Source organism: Lithobates pipiens, unplaced genomic scaffold (assembly GCF_037356315.1).
Source record: "Lithobates pipiens isolate NorthernLeopardFrog02 unplaced genomic scaffold, aLitPip1_a1.2 Scaffold_8, whole genome shotgun sequence".
Taxonomy (NCBI): domain Eukaryota; kingdom Metazoa; phylum Chordata; class Amphibia; order Anura; family Ranidae; genus Lithobates; species Lithobates pipiens.
In genome coordinates, this window is record NW_027507903.1 from 464,978,554 (window position 1) to 465,001,956 (window position 23,403).

At 41.5% G+C, this 23,403-nt stretch overlaps 1 protein-coding gene across 2 annotated transcripts in view; it reads right to left on the bottom strand.

Moving 5' to 3' along the window:
• Positions 1–608: 608 nt before the first annotated feature.
• Positions 609–23,403, bottom strand: part of LOC143960202 (uncharacterized) — a 68,972-nt gene continuing 46,177 nt past the window's right edge. For both annotated transcript variants that reach the window (XM_077468527.1, XM_077468526.1), the window contains exons 4-8: positions 16,242–16,328; positions 14,995–15,041; positions 11,670–11,763; positions 9,581–9,620; positions 609–1,061 (exon numbers count right to left, since the gene is read on the bottom strand). In XM_077468527.1, the coding sequence (XP_077324653.1) occupies positions 950–1,061; positions 9,581–9,620; positions 11,670–11,763; positions 14,995–15,041; positions 16,242–16,328 (380 nt within the window). In that variant the 3' untranslated portion in view covers positions 609–949. The remainder of the gene's footprint in view (positions 1,062–9,580; positions 9,621–11,669; positions 11,764–14,994; positions 15,042–16,241; positions 16,329–23,403) is intronic.

The window sequence follows — 23,403 nt, forward strand, 5'->3', positions numbered from 1 at the left end:
AGGGTACATATAAAAATTAAGCCTAAGATAGTGTACATGTGGGGATTTTTGGTGGGAAAGGATTGCGGAGGAGAAGTGAAGGGGAGGTGGAGACTCAAAGTTAGACATTTAGAGATAACTTTAATTTGAACAATAGCGATGTTACTTCTGACTGTCAATGTCAATGAAATTGTATGTGAAGAATCATCATGTAAAGACAATAACCTTTAAAACAAAGGTATAGTCTTTAAGTGATGATTCTTCACAAACAATTTCATTGACAGTCAGAATCAATGGGGGACAGTCTCTACAATATTACACTGTCAATGCAGGAGTGCCACTTCCTTTAAGAACTAGATCCATGACAAGACATTTTGTGAATGGTGGTAGTGCCCAGTCAACAACTCCCTGTGATCACTATGCAGAAGGGAAGCTGCTTGCACAGGACCCAGAGGATTGCAGTGATCACTGTACTAGCAGCAACTTCTACAGTGATTGTCAGCTGTTCCTGCAGATCATTAGGTATGGGATATGCACACTTACATTGGTCCAGCTTGGGCCAATGCAATTATGAAATAAAGATCATACCTAGCTTTCAGCTTTAAGGATAAACCCAATAGACTAGCATGGAGGAGTACAAAGGATATTTTACCAAGAGCACAAGAGCAGAGCCTAAAGATGAATAATTGTAATAGACAGGCAAAATTAAGATATTTTTGAAGACCACTCCTTTGAGTGGCTGTGAAACAGCTTCTATTCAGTTGGGACCAACTCATGCTTCATTTATTTTCAGCACTAGAGGACTGGCAGCTGGAATCTGGTTGTGATGGGTAACACTATCATTTAGAAACAGTCTTCAATTTTCACACTTGAGTGTAATTTGTACAAGTAACTAAACAAATAGTTCTCCTTGGCTGAAAAGCTTGAAATGCAAAAATTAATCTTTAGTTTTGTTAGTAGTCCTTCGCTTTTATAATGTAAATTTGTCAGCCTCAACTTTATCCACTTCAGATGTGACTGTTTGTGAAATTCCAGCGTCTGTTTCTGACAATGGAGCTTCGGCATTAACGACCAGTTCCAAACTGAGAAGGATATAAAGAGAATTAAAAAGACAAAATTAAATCTGATTGCAGGCAAATGCAAAATTAAGTATTTAAATTATTACTTGCAATGTTTTCCTTTGCATAATTTATATTTGTTCATTAGTAATGTGTCTCTGAACTTGCTATCAGATATGACTAGTCCAGGATGAGTCAATTCCCTAGGACAGTGATGGTGAACCTTGGCACCCCAGATGTTTTGAAACTACTTTTCCCATGATGCTCCACTACACTGCAGAGTGCATGAGTATCATGGGAAATGTAGTTCCAAAACATCTGGGGTGCCAAGGTGTCAGGGCTGGCTTAGCCCTTCCTCCTCTGGGCTGGCCACTCAGCTGTCTGCTAATTGCCAGTTCTCTTCTCTTTCCACAGTTACCAGCTGTGCCAGATGATGCTCATCTGACCTGCCTATTTAAAGTAGAGGTCGACCGATATATCGGCCGATATTTGCCGTTTTTTAAATAATCGGCATCGGCCGATTGTGCTGATAAAAAGCCGATTTAGAACTACAGCGGGACTTTGAAATGACTTCTGTAATAGAAGTCAGTGTAAGTTGCCTGAGTTGTCATAGAAACGTCTTTCCTCCTCTCTGGGCAGGCTGCCAAGAAAAGAACAGAAAGATACAATGTTTACACTTGAATGAATGAAGTCATCTCTGTGTGTAGTAAGTTCTCAGTTTAACCATTTAAAGACTAAATCTTTTCTGACACTTGTTGCTTACAAGTAAAAATCCTGTATTTTCTGCCAGAAAATCACTTAGACCCCCCAAAAATTATATATATTTTTTTAGCAGAGATCCTAGGGAATTAAATAGCGGTTGTTGCAATATTTTATGTCACACGGCATTTGCACAGAGGTTTCAAATGCATTTTTTTGGGAAAAAAATACACTATTTAAAAAATAAAAATAAAATAAAAACAGTAAAGTTAGCCCATTTTTTTTTTTTCGTCCAAAAGTTTTGACTACCTGTTTTTATTTAATATATAGTTTTTTTTTTTAATCTAAATTATACATACAAGTAAACTGATTAGAGGTTTGTTTTGTTTAATAAATGTTTAAATGGAAGAAATTTTCTGTATCACTTATGAAGACTGCTTTCACACTGGAGCGGGCAGGCGTTGATGGTAAAACGCAAGTTTTAGCGGCTCTTTACCATCATTTTAGCGGTGCTATTTGGCTGCTAGTGAGGCACATATAACCCAGCTAGCGGCCGAGGAAGAGGTTAAATGCGCCCGTGAAGCACCGCTGCCAAATCGCATTGCATGCTCTTCGGCAGTAGTGCCCATTCATATCAATGGGCAGGAGTGGTGGAGGAGCGGTATACACCACTCCAAACGTGCTGCTTGCAGGACTTTTTTTAAAATCCTGCCAGCGCATCGCCTCAGTGTGAAAGCACTCTGTCTTTCACACAGACTGCAGGGGAGCCATTTTGCAGGCACTTTACAGGCGCTATTTTTAGCCCAAAAGCGCCTGAAAAACGCCCCAGTGGGAAAGGTGTGTTAGATCAAGGGGGATAAAAAAAATAAAAATAAATAAAAAAGGAAAAAAATAAATAAATAAAATAAAATCGGCCTAACATATCGGCCCAAAAAAATCGCCATCATATATCGGCTATCGGCCGCCATGATTTCTAAATATCAGCATCGGCCAGAGAAAAACCCATATCGGTCGACCTCTAATTTAAAGCCTTCCAGCTCACCCTTTCCTTTGCCTTCGCGTTGGTCACATCACAAGGAACCATCTCCTGCTGTTTGTTTCAAGACTGGCTTGCTGACATCCCTCCTGGCTTCTTTCCTGCTTGCAGTTGCTCTCCTTGGATCCCTGACTTCTGGCCTGGCTGATTACCTGATCTGGTTAATGAACTTTGGACTGGCTGACTACCCGATCTGGCTACTGGACTCTGGCTATGCTTGACTATGCTTTTTTCTATTTACCTTTTTATTTTTTATTAATAAACAAGTGTGATTTGATTGTACTTCTGTCTCAGTCTGTTTCATGGTTTCTGACAGTACGCGAAAGCCATGAATTCAGAAGATACAGTCAATCCGCTTGTTGGTAATATTTTTTCCAGATTGGATGAGCAAGATCACCGCATGGATGAGTTTGCCTTGGCGTTACAAACACTCCTGAATCGCACGGCTCACCTGGAATCCTCCACGGTGGCTGCTCCGATACAACCTGAGTCACAGGCCATCCCTGCTGCTGCGCCAGTCTCTGTGCAGGCACCCACCTCGAGTATTACCTCTATAAGAGGTATGTCTGGTTCTGCTCCGCTTCCCCAGTGATTTGGGGGTGATCCAGTTCAATGCAGAGGGTTTCTCAATCAGGTTGAAATTTACTTCGAAATGCTGCCCCAGGCGTTTCCCACGGACAGAAGCAAAGTAGGTTTCATGATATCTTTGCTTTCTGAGAGAGCCTTGGCCTGGGCTAACCCTCTATGGGAGACGCAAAAACCTGTTGTCTTGAGTTACCCTCAGTTTGTGGCCTCCTTTAAAAGGGTTTTTGACGTTCCCGCACACTCCGGTTCTGCTGCCAAGTGCCTCATGTCAATTAAACAGAGTATGAGAACTGTTGCCGACTACGCCATTGAATTACGTACTCTGGCAGCAGAAAAGTTTGCTTGGAACAATGAGGCCCTCGTGCCTGCTTTTTCTCATGGTCTCTCGGATTCCATCAAGGATGAGATAGCAGCCCGAGATATACCCAGTGAGCTGGAGAGCTTGATCTCGTTTGCCATCCTCATTGACTCCAGACTCAGAGAAAGACTTTCTCTTAAGGAGTGCTTGCGGAAGTCTCCTGTACGTTTGCCTCCGAGCTTTGTAGTCCCACCCATGCCTCCCTCACCTCCCATGCCTCCTGGTACCGAGTTGGTCAGTGAAGATGAGCCCATGCACCTGGGCTTCATGGGTCTGTCTGCAGATGAGAGAGCCTTTAGGAGGAGGGAGAGATTGTGCCTTTATTGTGGTCAGGCAGGTCACTGTTTGAAGTCTTGTCATACCCGTCCAGGGAACGCCCGAACATTGAGGTCCTGTCATGGACAGACCTTAGGTGGCGTTGTTTCGTCCCCAGTTATCCAGAAGGATAAGCCCCTGGTTTTGGTCACCCTTTCTTGGGCTGAGTCGTCCATCGAGATACAGGCTCTAATTGACTCTGGGGCTGCAGGCCTGTTCATTGATGCTGCATTTGCTTCCCAGCACTCGATTCCGCTGCAGCTGCGTGACACTCCACTTGCCATTGAGGCTCTTGACAGAAGACCTTTACAGCCTACCCATGTAACTCATGAGACGGTTCCGTTGTCCATGGCCATAGGGGCTCTTCACCATGAGATAATCCAATTCCAAGTTATTTCCTCACCCAGATTTCTGCTGGTTATTGGTTATCCTTGGTTACAGAGGCACAGCCCTTCTTTTGATTGGCTCTGTGCTGAGGTTCTCTCCTGGTCACCACAATTCAGTGAGACATGCTTCCTGAAGGTATCCAATGTCCTTTGCACTGCTTCACACTGCTTCAAGCCGGTAGTTTGCCTCCACACCGGCCTTATGATTGCGCAATTGACCTTCAACCTAGTGCTATAGCTCCTCGTGACCCTTTGTCGGTCTTGGAGGATAAGGCCATGGAGGAGGATGTTGCTGACGCACTTTGTCGAGGTTTCATCCGCAAGTCCTCATCTCCTGCTGGTGCTGGTTTCTTCTTTGTGAAAAAGAAGAGCGGTTAACTGAGACCTTGTATAGATTATAGGGGTCTCAATCGTGTCATGATTAAGAATGCCTACCCAATTCCATTGATTACAGAGTTATTTGACCACCTCAAGGGAGCAAAGGTTTTCACAAAGCTTGACCTGAGAGGGGCATACAATCTCGTGCGCATTAAGGAGGGCGACGAGTGGAAAACTGCGTTTAATACCAGAACAGGCCATTATGAATACCTGGTAATGCCTTTTGGTCTTTGTAACGCCCCGGCAGTTTTCCAGGAATTTATTAACGATGTCCACTAAGATTTGTTGCAATTGTGTGTGGTGATTTATCTCGATGATATCCTCATATTTTCCAAGTCCCTGGAAAACCACCACACAGATGTCTGTCATGTTCTTCAGAAACTAAGAGAGAACAATCTCTACTGTAAACTGGAGAAGTGCGAGTTCCATTGTGAACAGGTTAAATTCCTGGGCTATGTCATTTCCACTGCTGGTTTTTCGATGGACCCAGAGAATCTGTCGGCAGTCCTACAGTAGCCTCAACCCGTGGGTTTACGTCCTCTGCAGCGTTTCCTGGGCTTTGCCAACTACTATCGGAAGTTTATTCGTAACTTCTCGTCTCTGGTCAAGCCTCTGATTGATATGACCAGAAAGGACGGTAACCCACAGAGTTGGTCTCCGGAGTCCATTAAGGCCTTTGTTTCTGCTCCTGTGTTGGCACATCCTGATCCCATGTTGCCTTTTATCCTAGAAGTTGATGCTTCTGAGACTGGAGTTGGCGCCCTTCTGTCTCAACGTCCTAACTCTGAGAGCGCTATGCATCCCTGTGGCTACTTTTCCAAGAAATTGTCACCTGCTGAGTGCAATTATGAGATTGGTGACAGAGAGCTGCTGGCGATCATTTTAGCCCTGAAAGAATGGAGACATCTCCTTGAAGGTACTACTGTGCCTGTTCTTATTCTTACTGACCATAAGAATCTTGTAGAGGGAAAATCAATCATATGGTCAACAGTTGCACACAATATTGTGGATTAGACAGGTGCAATGCAATGCAATGAAGGTGCTGCGCTATACCCTTAAAACAAAACATAAACCATGTGTAAAACCGAAAAAACTATGATTTGTTTGTGTTATTTAATTCTTAAATAAAGTAAAATAAAAATTCAATCTTTACTGTGTCTTAATTTTCTATGCTAAACCATGCCAAACCATGCTATCTGCAAAGCCTCGTTCAAGCCTCGTACACACGGTCTGATTGTTGGACGACCGAGCATCTGATTTTTTGTCAAGAGTGTGTGCAGGATTTTATCTAGCATACTAACTATCCACATGAACATAGTGACGTACTATGAGAGTATAAAGAGGAAGTTAATTTCTCAAGTGCCACCCTTTGAGCCCCTTCTGCCAATTTCATGTTGGTAGATATTTGTGAGAGTTAAATCGCGATTTTCAGATCGTACAAAACAAATGCCTTTTAAAATACATTTGGTATAACTACATGCAAAGTAGCTTCATTATTATCCCATTAACCCCTTGCTGACCAGTGCACCGTGAGATACGTCAGTGTGGCTACGTAAATGGGCATACAGGTACGTCCCCTTTAAGAAGTGGCATTGTGGTGCTCGCGTGCCTGCCGCGTGCTCCGTGACTGTGCGATCCGTGGACTCGATGTCCGCCGGTGTCCCGCGATCGTGTCACAGAGCGGCAGAACAGGGAGATGCAAACAAGGCATTTCCCCATTCTGCCTAGTGACATGACAGATCTACTGCTCCCTGCCATCACGATTGCTGTCATGTCCTAGGTAGCCCATCCCCCCACAGTTAGAATCACTCCCTAGGACACACTTAACCCCTTGATCGCCCCCTAGTGTTTAAGCCCTTCCCTGCCAGTGTCATTTATACAGTAATCTGTGCATTTTTATAGCACTGATCACTGTATAAATGACAATGGTCCCAAAATAGTATCAAAAGTGTCCGATGTGTCCACCATAATATTTGCCGTCACAATAAAAATCGCAGATTGCCGCCATTACTAATAAAATAATAATAAAAAGACCATAAATCTATCTCCTATTTTGTAGACGCTATAACTTTTGCGCAAACCAATCAATGTACACTTATTGCGATATTTTTTTTTTTTACCAAAAATATGTAGAATACATATCGGCCTAATCTGAGGAAAAAACATTTTTCTATATATTTTTTCGGGATATTTATTATAGCAAAAAGTAAAAAAAAAAAAGCTTTTTTTCAAAATTGACGGTCTTTTTTTATTTACACCGCAAAAAATAAAAACCGCAGAGGTGATCAAATACCACCAAAAGAAAGCTCTATTTGTGAGAAAAAAAGGACATAAACTTTGTTTGGGTGCAACATCGCATGACCGCGCAATTGTCAGTTAAAGGGACGCAGTGCCGTATCGTAAAAAGTGCTCTGGACAGGAAGGGGGTAAATTCTTCTGGGGCTGAAGTGGTTAAAGAAGATGAGAATTTTGTCATTTCATAATTTGGCGTGTCACGAATGTTATTTCTCAATTACGAACGCTAGTTTACAAGACCAACCGCTTCTGGTTCCTTGGTTCCGATCATGCGTGTTTGTACTTTCGACTTTTGTGTGACGGATTTGTGTACTGACCATCTGAAAATCAAACGTGGAGCCGCCATACGTCAAAAATTTACTAGCCTGTCATCCAACATTTGTTGTCCAAAAATTGGAAAACAATTGTCGAAAAGAGCGTACTAACGGTATGAATTTTGAACAACAGCCTGTCAAACGACAATCCCCTTCTGATTTTTGTACCATGTGTACAAGGCTTTAGGCTCGGTTCACTCTAGATGCTGCGCAAATTCACAGCGAATTCACTGCAAATTCGCACCGCATCTAAATTGCGAACCTGTTCATGCGAACTGATTACGGAGTGCATGTTAACGACACCCCACAATCAGTTTGCAAAACGCAGCACGATTTGTAGAATTGGATAACATAGATGTGAACACCCATGCGTTTCGATTCTGGTGCAGACCAAAAAAGGGTCCTGCACGAGTTTGGTCGGAATGTGATGCGAATTCAGCCATACAGTTTCTATGGCTGAAATTTGCATTGCACAGACTTCGCATGAAGTCTGCACAGCAATGTGATGCGAATTACATGCGATGTCTGGCATCGCAGCAGTGTGAACCAGCCCTTAAACTGATATTAATATGTATATAAACAATACTCTGTTGTCTGTGCAAATAAACAAAATATTCAAATTAAAAGTGTCTTCAACTTCTATACGAAACCGCAGATGATTGCTCCATATTATCTGCAGAGTATTATTTTTAAACTTATAATAAAAAAAAACGGCCCCTTTCTCGGGCTTTTGCACTGGAGTGGTGTGCTAGCAGGATGGTGAAAAAAGTTCTGCTAGCCGCATCTTTGGAGCGGTGAAAGGAGCGGTATATTCACCGCTCTTAAACCGCTCCTACCCATTGAAATCAATGGGACAGCGCGGCTATACCGCTGGCAAAGCACAGCTTTGCGGGCGATTTTAACCCTTTTTCGGCCGCTAGCGGGGGTTAAAACCACCCTGCTAGCGGCCGCAGACTGCCGCTAAAACAACGCTAAAGTGCCGCTAAAAATAGCGGCGCTTTACCACCGATGGCTGCACGGCCCCAGTGTGAAAGGAGCCTTAAAGTGCATTCAAACAATACTATGGGGTTGATTTACTAAGGGCAAATATACTGTGCACTGTAAGTGCAGTTGCTCCAGAGCTTAATAAATGAGATAAAGCTTCACTTTACAAAGAATACCCAATCACATGCAAGGAAAAAAAAAACAGCATTTTATGTTTGTAAATGATTGGATGATAGAAACCAACAAAGCTTCCCTTCAGATCTAGAGAAAATGCACTTGCAGTATATTTGCCTCTAGCAAATCAACCTCAATGTGTCCTCAATTAATTGGCAAAAACTATTTGTGCAAACTGCAGTATTCCTAAGTGAGATCTGCATAATATTACTCTTGTGTCTCAAATGCTCATTCATACCATTGTTGTGCAATCATGCAAAGAGCAAACATGCCAAAAAAGTGCCTCTAATTCTCCACATGCCCCACCGTGGGGCATTCACCAGATAATAAGACCCCTTATATTAAAAAGAAGGCCTGACACTGATATTTGTTCTCTTCCAGAGCAGCACCTCCTCCTTTGGCACCTATGATGGACTTCTCCAACCTTTCAGCTCTAGTCCACCATATCAAGCACCATAAAATGTAAGAAATATCAGCAAATTGCGTAAAATCTTTTTTATTTACTATCTTCACTTTACTTCACTATATTTACTCACATAAAATCTCCATAGCGTTGCCTTTCTTAATATTAAACAAATACTTTCTAGTTTCTACCATGGCAATGTGGTTCACATAATAGAAGTGACATCAGACATGAAGCCCCGACCAATGCATTTCGTCGTCAAGACGTATTCAGGGGCATGGACCCAAAATTCTTTGTGCACACTTGTATGGTTTTGCACAGAAATTAAGGACAAATTAAGGATCGAAGGGCAATACTCAGCAGATAGCATGGAGCAATAATCTGTGGTTTTGCACAGCGCTATGGTTTAGCACAGAAATTAAAGAAACCACAAGGATTGAAGGTTCATTTTATTATATTTTAAGAATGAAATAGCACAAACAAATCAATTTCTAAAAAGTTTTATTTAGTTTTACACATGGTTTATGCTTAGTATTTAAGGTATAGCACTACACCTACTGTATGTTTTATGTAATGTAGTTTTATTGAAAATGATAACTAATAACTTTATACTTACTTAGGATCAAAGCCAAAAAGATAACGTCCTCTTTCTTTACCTGGATTAGGAAACAGCAATAGGTGAACATTTAGATGTAGAATTTTTCTAGCATTTTAAAGCCACTGAGAAAAATGTATGTACTTTTATTCCTATCATGAAGCCATAGGTTTCTATAAAACAGCTGTGACATCATAGTTAAAGGAGGCTCAGCACATGTTATAGCTTGATATTTCAAATGTATGTGCAGCTCTGCTAGAATAACTCTTGTCAATTTAAAATTCGCAGGTCCGAAACCACTGACCACATACATCTTCCAGCCCAGTAACTCAGTAAGTAGTGAGACGAAGATGTGGTTGATAGCCGTGGTGGTTTAGAAACCAAGGAGGAGGTACTACAGTATGTATATGTCAATTTTGATCAGGCCAGAGTTCTGCATAGCCAACATAGGCATTCGCCCAGGGCAGCAGTTTATTTGGAGGCAACATACTTATTTTGGAGGCAACCAACCACACATAATGTGAATAACTGTTTCTAAACCATTGCCTTTTTCAGGCGTTTGGCTGAACAAACACCAGACTTTCAGCTTTTTCAGTACCAGCTGAACGTCATCAACGTAATGATAGAAATAAACACTATTTATGATGTTTAGCTCCTGTGCCATTTTTTTCCGCCCTACTATCCAGTTTGGACTCATCATGGATAAGGTCCTGGGGTCTGCTATGTATTTTTAGGGGGAACCCCATGCTGTTTTATTTCTTTATTTGTGTGGGGTCCCCCATATAAATCTATATTATACCTTTATCTAGGCTAAGGGTCTGAAATAGATGAAGAAAATTCATCTTTGTTTACAAACATAAGTAAGAGGCTGGGAACTGTCATTTACCAGTAATTTAAACGGCTTTCTTTCTTGTACTGTAAATGTCAGGTTTTCTGTGGTAGGATGTATACAGCGTACAGATGTGGCAATTTGTGGGCAGGTTAAGAGCATTCTCTGGCTTGTTATTTACAGAATTGTGCAATTTTAATGTCGACTATTAAAATAAATGATGTTCCCCGCCAAACTTACTTTTTTTTTTTTTTTGCTGTGGTACATGTTTCTCATGGCAGTGCTCTATCCGCATATTATTTGTTTGACAATCCATTGCCTTTTAGCCTAAAAAATGGCCACTACGTTTTTTAACATTCAGCTTCCATTGACTTTGGAAGCAACACACAAATTTAATAGTGTTTACTGGACCTGCCACAAACTGAACCTGCCACAAACTGAACTCAGGTACATTCAGCTCATCCCTAGTTAGGATATCTGATCCAGGGGCAGACAACCTATTTGTACAGACTGTGTGGTTGCTCAAGGGCCCTCTGGAGTTTAAAGGCCCTGTTATCCTAGAAGTGAGTTTGAGACCTTCATATGGACCTAGTCACTGCACATTCCTAGGACAGGAAATAGGGGTGCATTATTCATGGTTCTTTATGATGTTCTAACTGTGAAGTCGTGTTGGGCAGCATGCATCACCATCACCCCCTACCTAACCAGACCTGATTCATAAAGACTGCTTTAACCATTTCTTCTTGATGATATTTGGATTGGAAGTGACACTGGCAGTAACCTATATGCCTACTAGAGCCATGAAATAGTCCTTGGTATTGCCATGCTAACTATCTGAACAAGCCTTGTTTGCCATTGCTTAACCGCTTTTTTCACTCAATCTGGGGGCTTTACCCTTTTGATCAGAGTGGTCTTTTGTACGGTTGCTATCTATCCTATGCACAGGGAATAAGAGTTTGTAGCTGGCCAGTCAGAGACTCAAAATTCTTCTTGTACAGGGGCCATTTGTTGACTTTGTATACCACTGGCCTGATTTTATAAATGTGATAATAAAATTCCCTAGCTGACTGGGGTTTTTGGGGGAAAGGGTGTGGTGACACAAAACAGTTGACTTACATGGGCAGAAAGTGCAACAAAACCTACTGGTAGACAGGTTCTCATTAAATAAGCCTTCGCTCAGTTAATTGAATTAACTACTTATATGTTTATAGCACTCAAGAACCGATGGCCTGCACAATGTATAAGGTATGGGTACTCTTTAAGAGCTATTGTAGCACTTACCTCTGAACTTTAGAATGAGCAGGGAAACCACAACTAGTACGATTAATGATATACAAACTGCAGTGATGATCATATGAAGAGACAAACTACTTTCCTGTGAGACAAAGATATGTCAGAACAGTACAGCCAAAATTAGAACGGTTTTAAGAACATAAAGACTTTGAGTTGCTACAAGAATACATAGGCCTATGACACCCTAGCAACTCTAGCTTACCAGCTACAAATTAAAATGTAACTTGCCTTCTTCTATGGTGCTGTCCCCTTGTTGTCAAAATGCATAGCCTAGGCCCCTGAATATTTTTAAGGGCATAATGTCTAATAATGACTCAAGGTCCCATTATCCCCACATGAAGGAGCATCTGGGTAAAAAGCATGGAACATTCAACTAAAAAAAATGCTCTACTCTATATCTGAATCTACAACAGTTTAACCACTTCAGCTCCAGAAGTTTTACCCCCCTTCACGACCAGGCCTTTTTCCGCAATACAGCAATCACTTTAACTTACAATTTTTGCCCACTAATAGAGCTTTCTTTTGGTGGTATTTGATCACCTCTGCAGTTTTATGTTTTGCGCTATATACAAAAAAAGGCTGACAATTTTGAAATATATATATATATATATATATATATATATATATATATATATATATATATATATTTTACTTTCTGCTATAAAACATTCCCAATAAAAACATTTAAAAACATCAAATTTCTTCATCAATTTAGGCCAATATGTATTCTGCTACATGTTTTTGGTAAAAAAAAAAAATCCGAAAACATCCATATTGATTGGTTTACGCAAAAGTTATAGAGGCTACAAACAATGGTATATATATTTTTTTTACCTGGACTGCACTATTGTGGTGGACAAATTGGACACCTAACTGACACTTTTGGCACTTTTTGGGGACCAGTGACACTAATACAGTGATCAGTGCTTAAAAAAATATGCACTGTTACTGTTCTAATGACACTGGTCGGGAAGGGGTTAACCTCGGGGCAATCAAAGGGTTAACTGTGTTCCCTAGGAGTGATTACTAATTATGGGGAGTGCTTTGACTGGGGGAATGTAAAGATCTGTGTTACTGCTTAGAACAAACACGGGATCAGCACATTCCCCTCTTGCAGAATGGCTATCTGACTTGTTTACATAGGCCTTTCTCATGAGCGGTCGGCAGGTTCCGGCGGACAACACGTTCACCGGACCCACTAATTGGCTCCCGCTGGCTCAAAGCGGGAGCAGGTCGCCAGCGGTTGCACCCCAGACCTGGAAGTGACAGATCACATGCTAAGTACGTTATCTGGCGCAGAGTGACCACCCTACAGTGGGCGGTCCGCAACTGGTTAATGAAAGAGACTAAACAAAAATATAAAGCTTTTTGGAAGGCCAATATTTATATATATATATATATATATATATATATATATATATATATATATATATACAGTATATATATATATAGTAAAACCTTGGATTACGAGCATAATTCTTTCCAGAAACATGATTGTAATCCAAAGCACTTGTATATCAAAGCGAATTTCCCCATAAGAAATAATGGAAACTCAAATGATTCGTCCCACAACCATTTATTTATAAGTCCTTTCGTTTAAAGTCCATATAAAAAGATTATGGCAATGTGATAGGTTGTGTAACCATAAAATGTCCATCCACAAATGGCAGCAAGAGGATTAGAAGCAAACTCCTGCAGACAGAGTCCGACGGACAATTCGACCGTGTGTGGGCTCTGGCTAACTTTTTCTTCCCAAAGGTCGGCTTTCCGGTCGACAATCTGCTCGTCTGTGTGCTAGTCCGCCAGACTTTCCAAATGAACGGACTAGCCCACACAAGAACTAAAGGCTGTTCATTTTGAACGTGACTTGAGGTACGACGGGACTAGGGAAGGAAGTCAATGTCGCCGCTTCCATCGGCGAGATTGACACCTTGCGAGCCCCATCGCCTGGTATGGGTTTTAAGGGTAACCCTAACCCTGCATGGGCATGGGGGTCCCCCCAAAGTCCATACCAGACCCTTATCCGAGCATGCAGCCCGGCCGGTCAGGAAAGGGGGGCGGGGACGAACGAGCGCCACCCCGAACCGTACCAGGCCGCGTGCCCTCAACATGGGGGGTGCTTTGGGGAAGGAGGGGCCCTGCGGCCCCCCCACCTCAAAGCACCCTGTCCCCATGTCGATGAGGACAAGGGCCTCTTCCAGACAACAAAAGGTTTTACTGTGTAAGTGTATACTGTGAGTTTGTGTGTGTGTATATGTATATGTATATATATATATATATATATATATATATATATATATATATATATATATATATATATATATATAACGTATGTCACAAAAATGAGTACACCCCTCACATTTTTGTAAACACTTATTATTTCTATTGTAATTATTCTTGTATACACCCTTAGTACTGGCTTGCGGACATCAATGACATATTTCATTAAGCCATCTGCTAAAGGGAAATTCATCAATCTGCTGGACAATTATTTCAGCAGATGTTGAATGCATATTTCCATACATGTTATTTCGTGCAAATGTAAAAAATAAATAATAATAATGAATAATACAATAATTGATGTCTTTGTTGAATTGTCCTAGAATTAAGATGATAGTGAAACAAAAAATGTCCTCTGCATATGGCAAGGTATATCTCCATCTTCCTTTGACATATGTGATATTTTCAGTGTGTGTGACGTGAGGTGTGCCTTATGTAAAGAATCCTTTGTTTGGCACTTTTACTGCTAACATCATAGCTGGGACACCGTAAAGACGCAAAACATGGATATCATCTCCAGGCAGGCACCATACAGCTCAGGCGTTAAGAAGGGGGAGCTTTACTCCACCAAAACATGTTGGTGGCATAATTTTTCTAATACCACTAAAGACTGGAGTCAAGCCGATTTCCATGATTCTTTATAAAAGGTTCACCTCACTCCAAACACACTGATACCATTTTGTTAATGTATCAGAACCCTAACCGGTTCCTCCAGGAGTTGAGCAACCCAGGACCAACATGCAAGAGGAGTAACATACCACCACCATTAAACATCTTGTTTTTTGAGACAAGCAGCCAACACAAAAGTGAGACAAGTGTTCAGCAGAACTACGCTCTTCAAGAACTCTCCAAAATTTTGAATTTCCTATCGGTTTCTGAGCCTATGTTAAAACTTTAATATAGTTTAAGAAGCTGACAGGACATCCAAAAAAATTCAACTTTTGTAGGAGGATTTGTTTCATCTCTATACATCACCTGAGGCCAGTCACTTCACTATAAACATGAAAAAGTGATAGATTCACTTTATGATTACCTTTTTCTCCATTGTTTCCATATTCCCTGAGAAGAGGTCTGAGTTACCTGAAAAAAAAAAAAAAGATATATATATATATATATATATATATATATATATATATATATATATATATACATACACACACACATTAGAACTGTCTGTATATTAAGCATGTTAAACTGGAACAAAGTCTACAACAGTAGACAATTTCTTTTTTATTGACAGATCATACTTATAAGCACTGATGGGGATTCATCTATAAGGCCAGATTCAGGGTTTGCCTTGTAAAAATGTATGTGCTTTTGTGTGTTTTCAACGTGCACTGTGTCATGTTTTTTTTTCCGTAGAATTGACATCTGTTTAGCTTTGAATGCATAAGGAAATGGTTCAAACTCCTATCAGCTTTTTTTTTTTTTTTCTGTGTGATGTTGGGAAGTTTTTCTTTACTTCCTGTCATTCAAAGATGCAACAGGAAGTTAGAGGAAATCTCTACAAAGTGAGGGTAATTGCTCCCTTAGATAGTTGTCACTGGAACAGGTGTCCCTAATAGAAGATACTCTATTACTCTATTCTAGATACCTCTTATGCCACGTACACACGACCGGACTTTTTGAGGGACTAGGTCCGACGGTCTGTCTGACGGACTTTTGACGGAGTTCCGATGGACTTTCCGAATGAACGGACTTGGCCACACACAATCACACCAAAGTCAGACGGATTTGAATGTGATGACGTACGACCGGACTAGAATAAAGAAGTTCATAGCCAGTAGCCAATAGCTGTCCTAGCATCGGTTTTTGTCCGTCGGACCAGCATACAGACGAGCGGATTTCTCGGTCTGGCGGAGTTCTGGTGGGAAAATGTAAAACATGTTCTATTTCTAAAGTCCGCCGGATTTTTGGCAAGCAAAGGTCCGATGGAGCCCACACACGATCTAATTGTCTGACGGACTCGTTCCGTTGGACCTTTGCTGTCAAAAAGACCGGTCGTGTGTACGTGGCATTATTCTAATAACAACTGTAAAAATTTTAAATTTCCCATCACTTTTTGTCCTAGTAAAAATGGTCCCTAAGACAATATAGATAGTGAATCTGTATAGCAGAGACACAGACAATAACAAAAACATGAACGCTCTCTCTACAGATGAAATGCAGAATCAGAGTCTCTGTACCTATACAATTTAATTTAATCATGTGTTGCCATCTAGTGGATGCTTTGAAGATTTTCCCTAGAATCTGTGTCCACGCAATCAATACACAAATTACCGTTTTCGATGGAATTGGCATTATGATGGTCAAATGCTTCATGTTGGTGAATCATTTCTTCAGATAATTCACAAGTCACGAATGGTTCTGAAATGAAATCACCAAAATTATCCAACTATACAGAAGTAACACAGCAATAAATGACGCTTTACAGAAAGTGTTTCTCCTAGATCTAAGCTATGACCCTCTAAATCACCTCAAGCAGACCTTTGCTCACTGTAATGGATAAACTATACATGCTTTTAAAACCAGTTAAAGTAGATGTTAGCTTAATCGTTAACATCTCCTAAAAGTTTTAATATTTTAATGTAATTTCAAAAGTAATTTTCAGTATTTTTAAATCTGCAACTTTAATTACAACTAATACCTGTGGATTCATCCATAAAGATCCTTGATTGGGTCTTTCCCATTTATGGTGACAACATGCTGTCTATGTCTCCCAAATGTAATGAGGTGTTGTCACCTGGTCACAAAAGCTTCTGATGAAGACTACAATTGGTTGGCTTAGGACACATTGCACAAGCATGGTCCACTATTGTCACCATCCAGAAAACTGCCCTGACAAAAATACATAGATGGAAAAATCTCCCCATGAGGTCTCCGAATGTTAAAAAGATGGAGTCTGATCTCAAAATTGAATGGGAAAATAATTTGCAAGCATTCTCATGCAGGATGATTTACTATGTCAACACTACTCCAATGAGTTGGAGAAGGTGACTAGGAAATTGAAAAACTGTACACTGATAATGCAAATTTGACTTCAAACTCCGCCTTTAGCCAACGTGAGGTGACATTGAAATCACACTTGGAATCCTATGTCAGTGACCTTCTAAAAAATAAGGAGAAAAAATTCACTTGGGACAACTAGAACTATGATTTAAATTAAGCTTATAAATGGACCCAGGAAGGGGGAAGAAAACATTGATATGTAACATAAAATTCTGGTACCAAGCAAATTCAGCTAATGACCCTAATGATAGATCCTCTTTGTCTTCTATATCATCTTCCCAGGTTACTATACATTATCGCTCATTTGGTATGAAAGGATCACGAAAACTGAAAAATGAGGGTGAAGGCCTTTAAATGTCAGTACCTAAACGCACTTCAAACTCAGCACGAGGACGGAATGCCTCTCGTTCCTCCACTTCTAGCACGGCACCTTCTCAAACCTTTTCTAACAATTCTGGTGATATGGCTACAGCACCTTCTACTTCTTTCCAAGCACCTCTTTCGAAGGTAAGCCCATCTAACACCAACACAATAGTGGGTGATTTGCGCACAGCCCCCATTTTTTAACCACCAGCACTGGACCCCAAGAAGGTCCCCGATGTAGAAACTTTGAAATCAAAAACACCTCCAAATCAAGCAAACTTAAGGTAATTAATCTTTCTTCGCACCCTTTGACCGATGATTAGGTGGAGGTTTTGTCCCTTGCTCTGACCTTCTGTCCAACACAGAAAATTGACCAATTTGAATTGATAAAGGATGTTCATTTGTTTGCCCGCAAACTTATGTACAAGGTTATATAAAAATATATAAAAGAGTAATACGGCGCTCCCTATATAGTGAGAAACGACAGTCTTATCAATTAAATATAATAAATAGTGATGTGGCTAAACCAAATAAATGTGATAGACAAAAAGTCTGAAAAGCGACAAAGAAAATACTAAGTCACCTTACAGAGTGCTAAACTCCTTAGTTGCTACAATGTACATGTGTCATAAGTGTACCATGTGACATACCAAATATAAACAACATGATAATAAGCCGTGATATTCATACAGTGCCAGAAGTAACACCAATAAATCACATAAAAAATATTGCATGAAAAATGAATAGATAAATTATAAAATATATGCAAATGTGAGATAAATAAGGACTTGGGATCTCCCCCGGGCAGGCCCATAATATCGGGTAATGGATCGATCAGTGAAAATTTGAGTTTATACTTGCATACATTTCTAAGTCCCCTTGTTACAAAGTTACCGTCCTTTGTACGTGACACGATACACCTCCTTCAGAACTTGGAGGGTCTTCATGTATCACAACATGCCTTGTTGGTAGCCATAGACATCGAAGCTCTTTATAGCTCTATTCCTCATCATTTAGGACTAGCAGCTATAAGGCATGGAATTACCCAAAGTTGTAGAGGCAATGTGAAATTGCAGGAATTGATTATCATGGCCCTGGAATTCATACTTTCCCACAATGTGTTCTCCTTTGATGGCTGCCACTACCTCCAGGTGCAGGGGGTGGCGATGGGGACTTCTTGTGCCCCATTATACGCTAACCTGTACCTGGGGGAGTGGGAGCAGTCATTTTTAGCCGATCAATCCTTCAGGCACCTCACTCGTCATGAAGCAGCCTGGTTCCCCTACATACATGGCATCTTACTATTTTGGGAGGGCTCTGTATGTGAGTTGGAGGAGTTGGTGATGAACCAAAATGACTTTAATTTAAAATTCACTGTCACACACAGTAAATCAAGTATAACATTTTTGGATGTCACCATATCTAAAAACTAGGATGGTAGCCTGTCCAGTGGGCTCTACTGTAAGCCCACGGTGGGTAACACAATCTTGCAGGCCTCCAGTTCTCATCCACAGCCACTTCTACATTCCATCCCGTACAGCCAGTATGTCAGGCTTAAGCAGAATTGTTCTGATCAAGATTCTTTCTTACAAGCAGCAGGTGCCTTGTGAGATAGACTTTTGAAGAGAGGTTATTCCCATACCTCCCTCAAGAGGGCTTTGAAACGGGCTAATAGACACACAAGACATCAATTGCTCTTTAACAAAAAGGAGAAACAACGTGATACACAGCCTGTTAGAGTCATCACTAGGTACAGCAACCAACATAAGGCAGTTGCCACTATCATTGAGAAATTTTGGTATCTTCTACATTCAGATCCCACGTTGTGCCCCCATATATATAGTTGAAGCCAGTGATCACATATCGCCGGTCCTCCTCACTCATGGACCAATTGGTCCAAAGTGAATATGTGGGTGAATTTCGAAGGGAACCTTGCAAGAGGTTTGGGACATTCAGATGTGGTGGATGTCCCATCTGTCAATATATGGAAACCAGACAAAATATGCTTCTCCCCAGTGGACGACCATACAAGCCACATCACTTTTTCAAATTGTAAGACGAAGGGGGTGGTGTACCTTCTGATATGCCATTGTCAACAGTTCTGTGTTGGCAAAACAAAACTAAAATTCCATCAAAGAGCATCTAGACATGTCACCTCTATGAGGATGGCTAATCCTGAGCTTCCTCTGGGGAGACATGTCATTGATAAGCATCAAGGCAGGTTTCCGGGGATCAGATTTTTGATTCTCGATATGGTTCATCCGAGTCTGAGGGGTGGGGATTGGAACAAGGTCCTCTTCCAGTGGGAGACACGTTGGATTGCGGACCTTGGGGCCACCTCACCCCCCGGACTCAATGAGCAACTCAGTTTCAGGCCCTTCCTGGAGGGCTTTTCTTCTGTTGGATGTGAAAAAGAACTATGATCACAGCTCTATGTCCTTTTGAATACCAGGGCATTACAAATAAATAGAAAATCTTATTCTTACTCTTACCTTATTCTTACTCTTGGACCATAGTCCAAGCTGCTTTCACCCCTCACGGAATCCTTCACAATGCACACCCTAAAATTCAAAAATTTCCTGGCACTCGGAGATTTCAACCTTTGGGCAAACGAGCCCAAAGACCCCATCGCGACTGCCTGCATCAATCAACTAGAAGAACTGGGTCTCCAGCAACTGATAAAGACTCCCACGCATGGGTCAGGACACACCCTGGACCTCATTTTCAAACAGAACATTGACGTCAACATACTCGACAACATAACACTGCCATGGATGGATCACCACGCCATCAAATTCAAAATCGCTACCAGCATCATTGCATAAAAAACTGTACTCCGAATCCTTCAAATCCACTCTGTCCAACAAGATAACTACAATAACCTTAAACCACTCTACGGAGGAAACACTCAACTCCCTGAACAGGGCATTGCTGCAATCAGCAGACTCGGTAGCATCAAAACGCAGGGTTCTCATCAGGGAAAAAAACTCTGGATGGTTTAAGAGCTCCCTCGCCATACTAAAGCAAGAACGCAGAAGAGCGGAAAGAACATGGAGAAGAAATCCCACTGAGGAAAACCACTTTAACTACAAAGGTCTCACAGAGAATTATCGGAAAGCAATCTTCAAAGCCAAAAAGGACCACTTCTCATATACAATCTCAACGGCCACAAACCAATCACGGGAACTGTTTAAACTAGTCAATCAATCAATCAATCAATCAGGTGTGCCTAGAACCCCCAGAAAGTGAATCCCAGGATTACTGCGACAAACTGTCAAAACCATCAGGGAAACAATTTGTCAGAAGAAAACTTCCGACCTCAGCCAGCAAATACATAAAGAGGATGCACCAACATACCGCAACCGTCAAAATTTTCACTATCCCCAATTACCGTAGACACCGCAAAAAAACATCATTAATAAACTGCGTGACAGTACCTCACCTATTGACATCATCCCCACAAAACTACTGAAAGAATGCTCCAACATCGTGGCTCCAACCATAACCCACCTCATAAACCGATCATTCCACGAAGGGATTGTTCCCAGCATCCTCAAACAAGGCATCGTCAAACCTCTACTCAAGAAACCAAACCTGGACCCTCAGGATCCAAACAACCGTAGGCCAATTACAAGCCTCAACACCATTTCTAAGATCATGGAGAAAGCTGTAGTACATCAGCTACAACTCCACCTGGATACTCACAAACTCCTGGACCCGCTGCAATCAGGCTTCCGCCCCGGTCATGGAGCAGAAACAGCACTCCTTAAGATTTGGGACAACGCCCTCGAAGCAGCAGATGACGGAGAGCCCTGTCTCCTCGTACTGCTAGACCTAAGTGCAGCGTTTGATACAGTAGATCACAATACTGTACTCGTCCGCCTCACAGAAGTAGCCGGAGTCCAAGACATAGATCTCCAATGGTCCGCGTCCTTCCTAGGAAATCGTTCACAGACATTGAAACTAGGAAAATTCCTCTCCGAAACTTGGGCAGTCACCTGTGTAGTCCCTCAAGGCTCTCCTTTGTCACCCATTCTCTTCAACATTTACATTCGCCCACTCATTCAAATCATCAGATGCTCAGATCTCTGCTTCCACTCTTACGCTGACGACATGCAACTTTATTTCCGGATCAAAGGAAAAAAAGATCACCAACAACAACTTGAAAACTACCTCAAATCAATAGAGGACTGGATGACCACTAACTCCCTGCAGCTGAACGAATTAAAGACAGAGTTTCTTATCTTACACGCAAATCATAATCCCGTAACCAAAACCTCCTGGTCTCCACCAACCGTCTTTGATCAGACTATCTCCCCAAAGACCAAAGCCAAGAGTCTTGGGGTTATTTTAGATGCACAAATGTCAATGGATGCGCAAATAGGAGCAGTAGTCAGTGGATCTCACCATCTGCTGCGTATGCTTCACAGACTCATCCCTTTTATCCCAAAGAATGACAAAGCAGTGGTAGTTGGAACAATCATTAATTCACGACTGAACTACGCAAACTCGCTTTACATAGGATTACCACAATATCAACTTGCGCGATTACAACTGATCCAAAACACGGCGGCAAGGCTGATAACAGGAAAAAAAACCCTGGGAATCCATCTCTCCTTTGCTGAGGAGTTTACATTGGCTAACCGTAAAAAATCGTATCAAGTTCAAGACCCTTTGCCTCACCCACAAATGCGTGCATAGAGAAGCTCCGCAATACCTAATGGAAAAAAAAAATCATTACACACCAAACTGCAGTCTTCGATCAGCCAACAAAAACCTCCTCCTCATGCCCAAAGCCCGGTATAAATCCAAGGGGGATCGGAGATTCGCTGTCCAAGGGCCTCGGCTATGGAATGCTCTACCAATCAACATCCGCCTGGAAGAAAATCACCTGGCTTTTAGGAAAAAACTCAAGACCTTCCTCTTTTAGCAGATGATCAAAGCTCGCCACAGCGCCTAGAGGCGATTTAGTTCGCATTGTGCGCTATACAAGTATTTCATTCATTCATTCATTCACTCTTACTCTTTTCTATTACTTACTCCTATTCTTATTGTCCACCACTGCTGTGTCATTAATGCTCATTTCTTGCTTTTGGTAATTTACTTGCATTAATACTCTTCTGCTTTTATATACTTTACCTCCTTTTTTCCTTTTTCATTGTTTTTCAACATATGACAAAGGAACATGTCTACGGTTGTACACTGCTGTGGAGATGGCGCCTGACGTGTTTGTTGCTCATTGTTGTGCGCAACTGTTAGGCATTTTCTCTTGGCGGCGTGGCTCGGGGCGTGCGCATGGCTGTGCGCCGCTACGTAGATAATGTCCGACATATTTGCCGCGCGTGATGGTTTTGCATATGCGCGCGGCGGCATCCCCTTACAGGGGTGATGTCTGCGTGTCAGTTGCGCGGCCCTGTGTGCAATGATATTACATGCCATTGATGTTTTTGGAGCATGCAAGCATGTTATGCACTCGTCCTGTCACTGCTCAGACGGCAGAGACAGACGTGCATCATGCTGATACATGTATGAGACTATTCATCTGCATAAGGTACAGCTTTACTTTTCAAACTTTTTCTTTACTTGTTGTTCTGTGGGTACATGTTGCTCGGTGATTATGTCCGGCAGCCTGTTCCCCTTGTGGATTTATTTCACATACTTATACTCAGAAAACGTTCTTTTGCTATTCCTTTATGCCAGATCTTTTTGTAGATTAGTGCCCTCTGTGTGTCCTCCTTTCTGGCTGAGGTCTGTTGTTCCATAACCTGCTCCCCCCTTTTCTCTTTCTCTTGGGCGGAAGCTTAGGCAGAGTTGGGCAATATATACATACATATTTTTTTGCTCTAAATAATTGTGTTCATGTCACATGTAATGTTTCATTTGTACTAGCCTTGTCGGCTTAAAAAATATTAATACTCCTTTTATAGACTGGTGTTCATAGAGCCCTTATAAGTCCGTTGACACACCATTATTATCTATCTAAAGAATACAGTTTTGTTGTTACATTGCGCTATTGGAAGAATTGTGTGGATAAGTGGGGGTACCGCACTGGCAACTGGGTGCTGGTCAC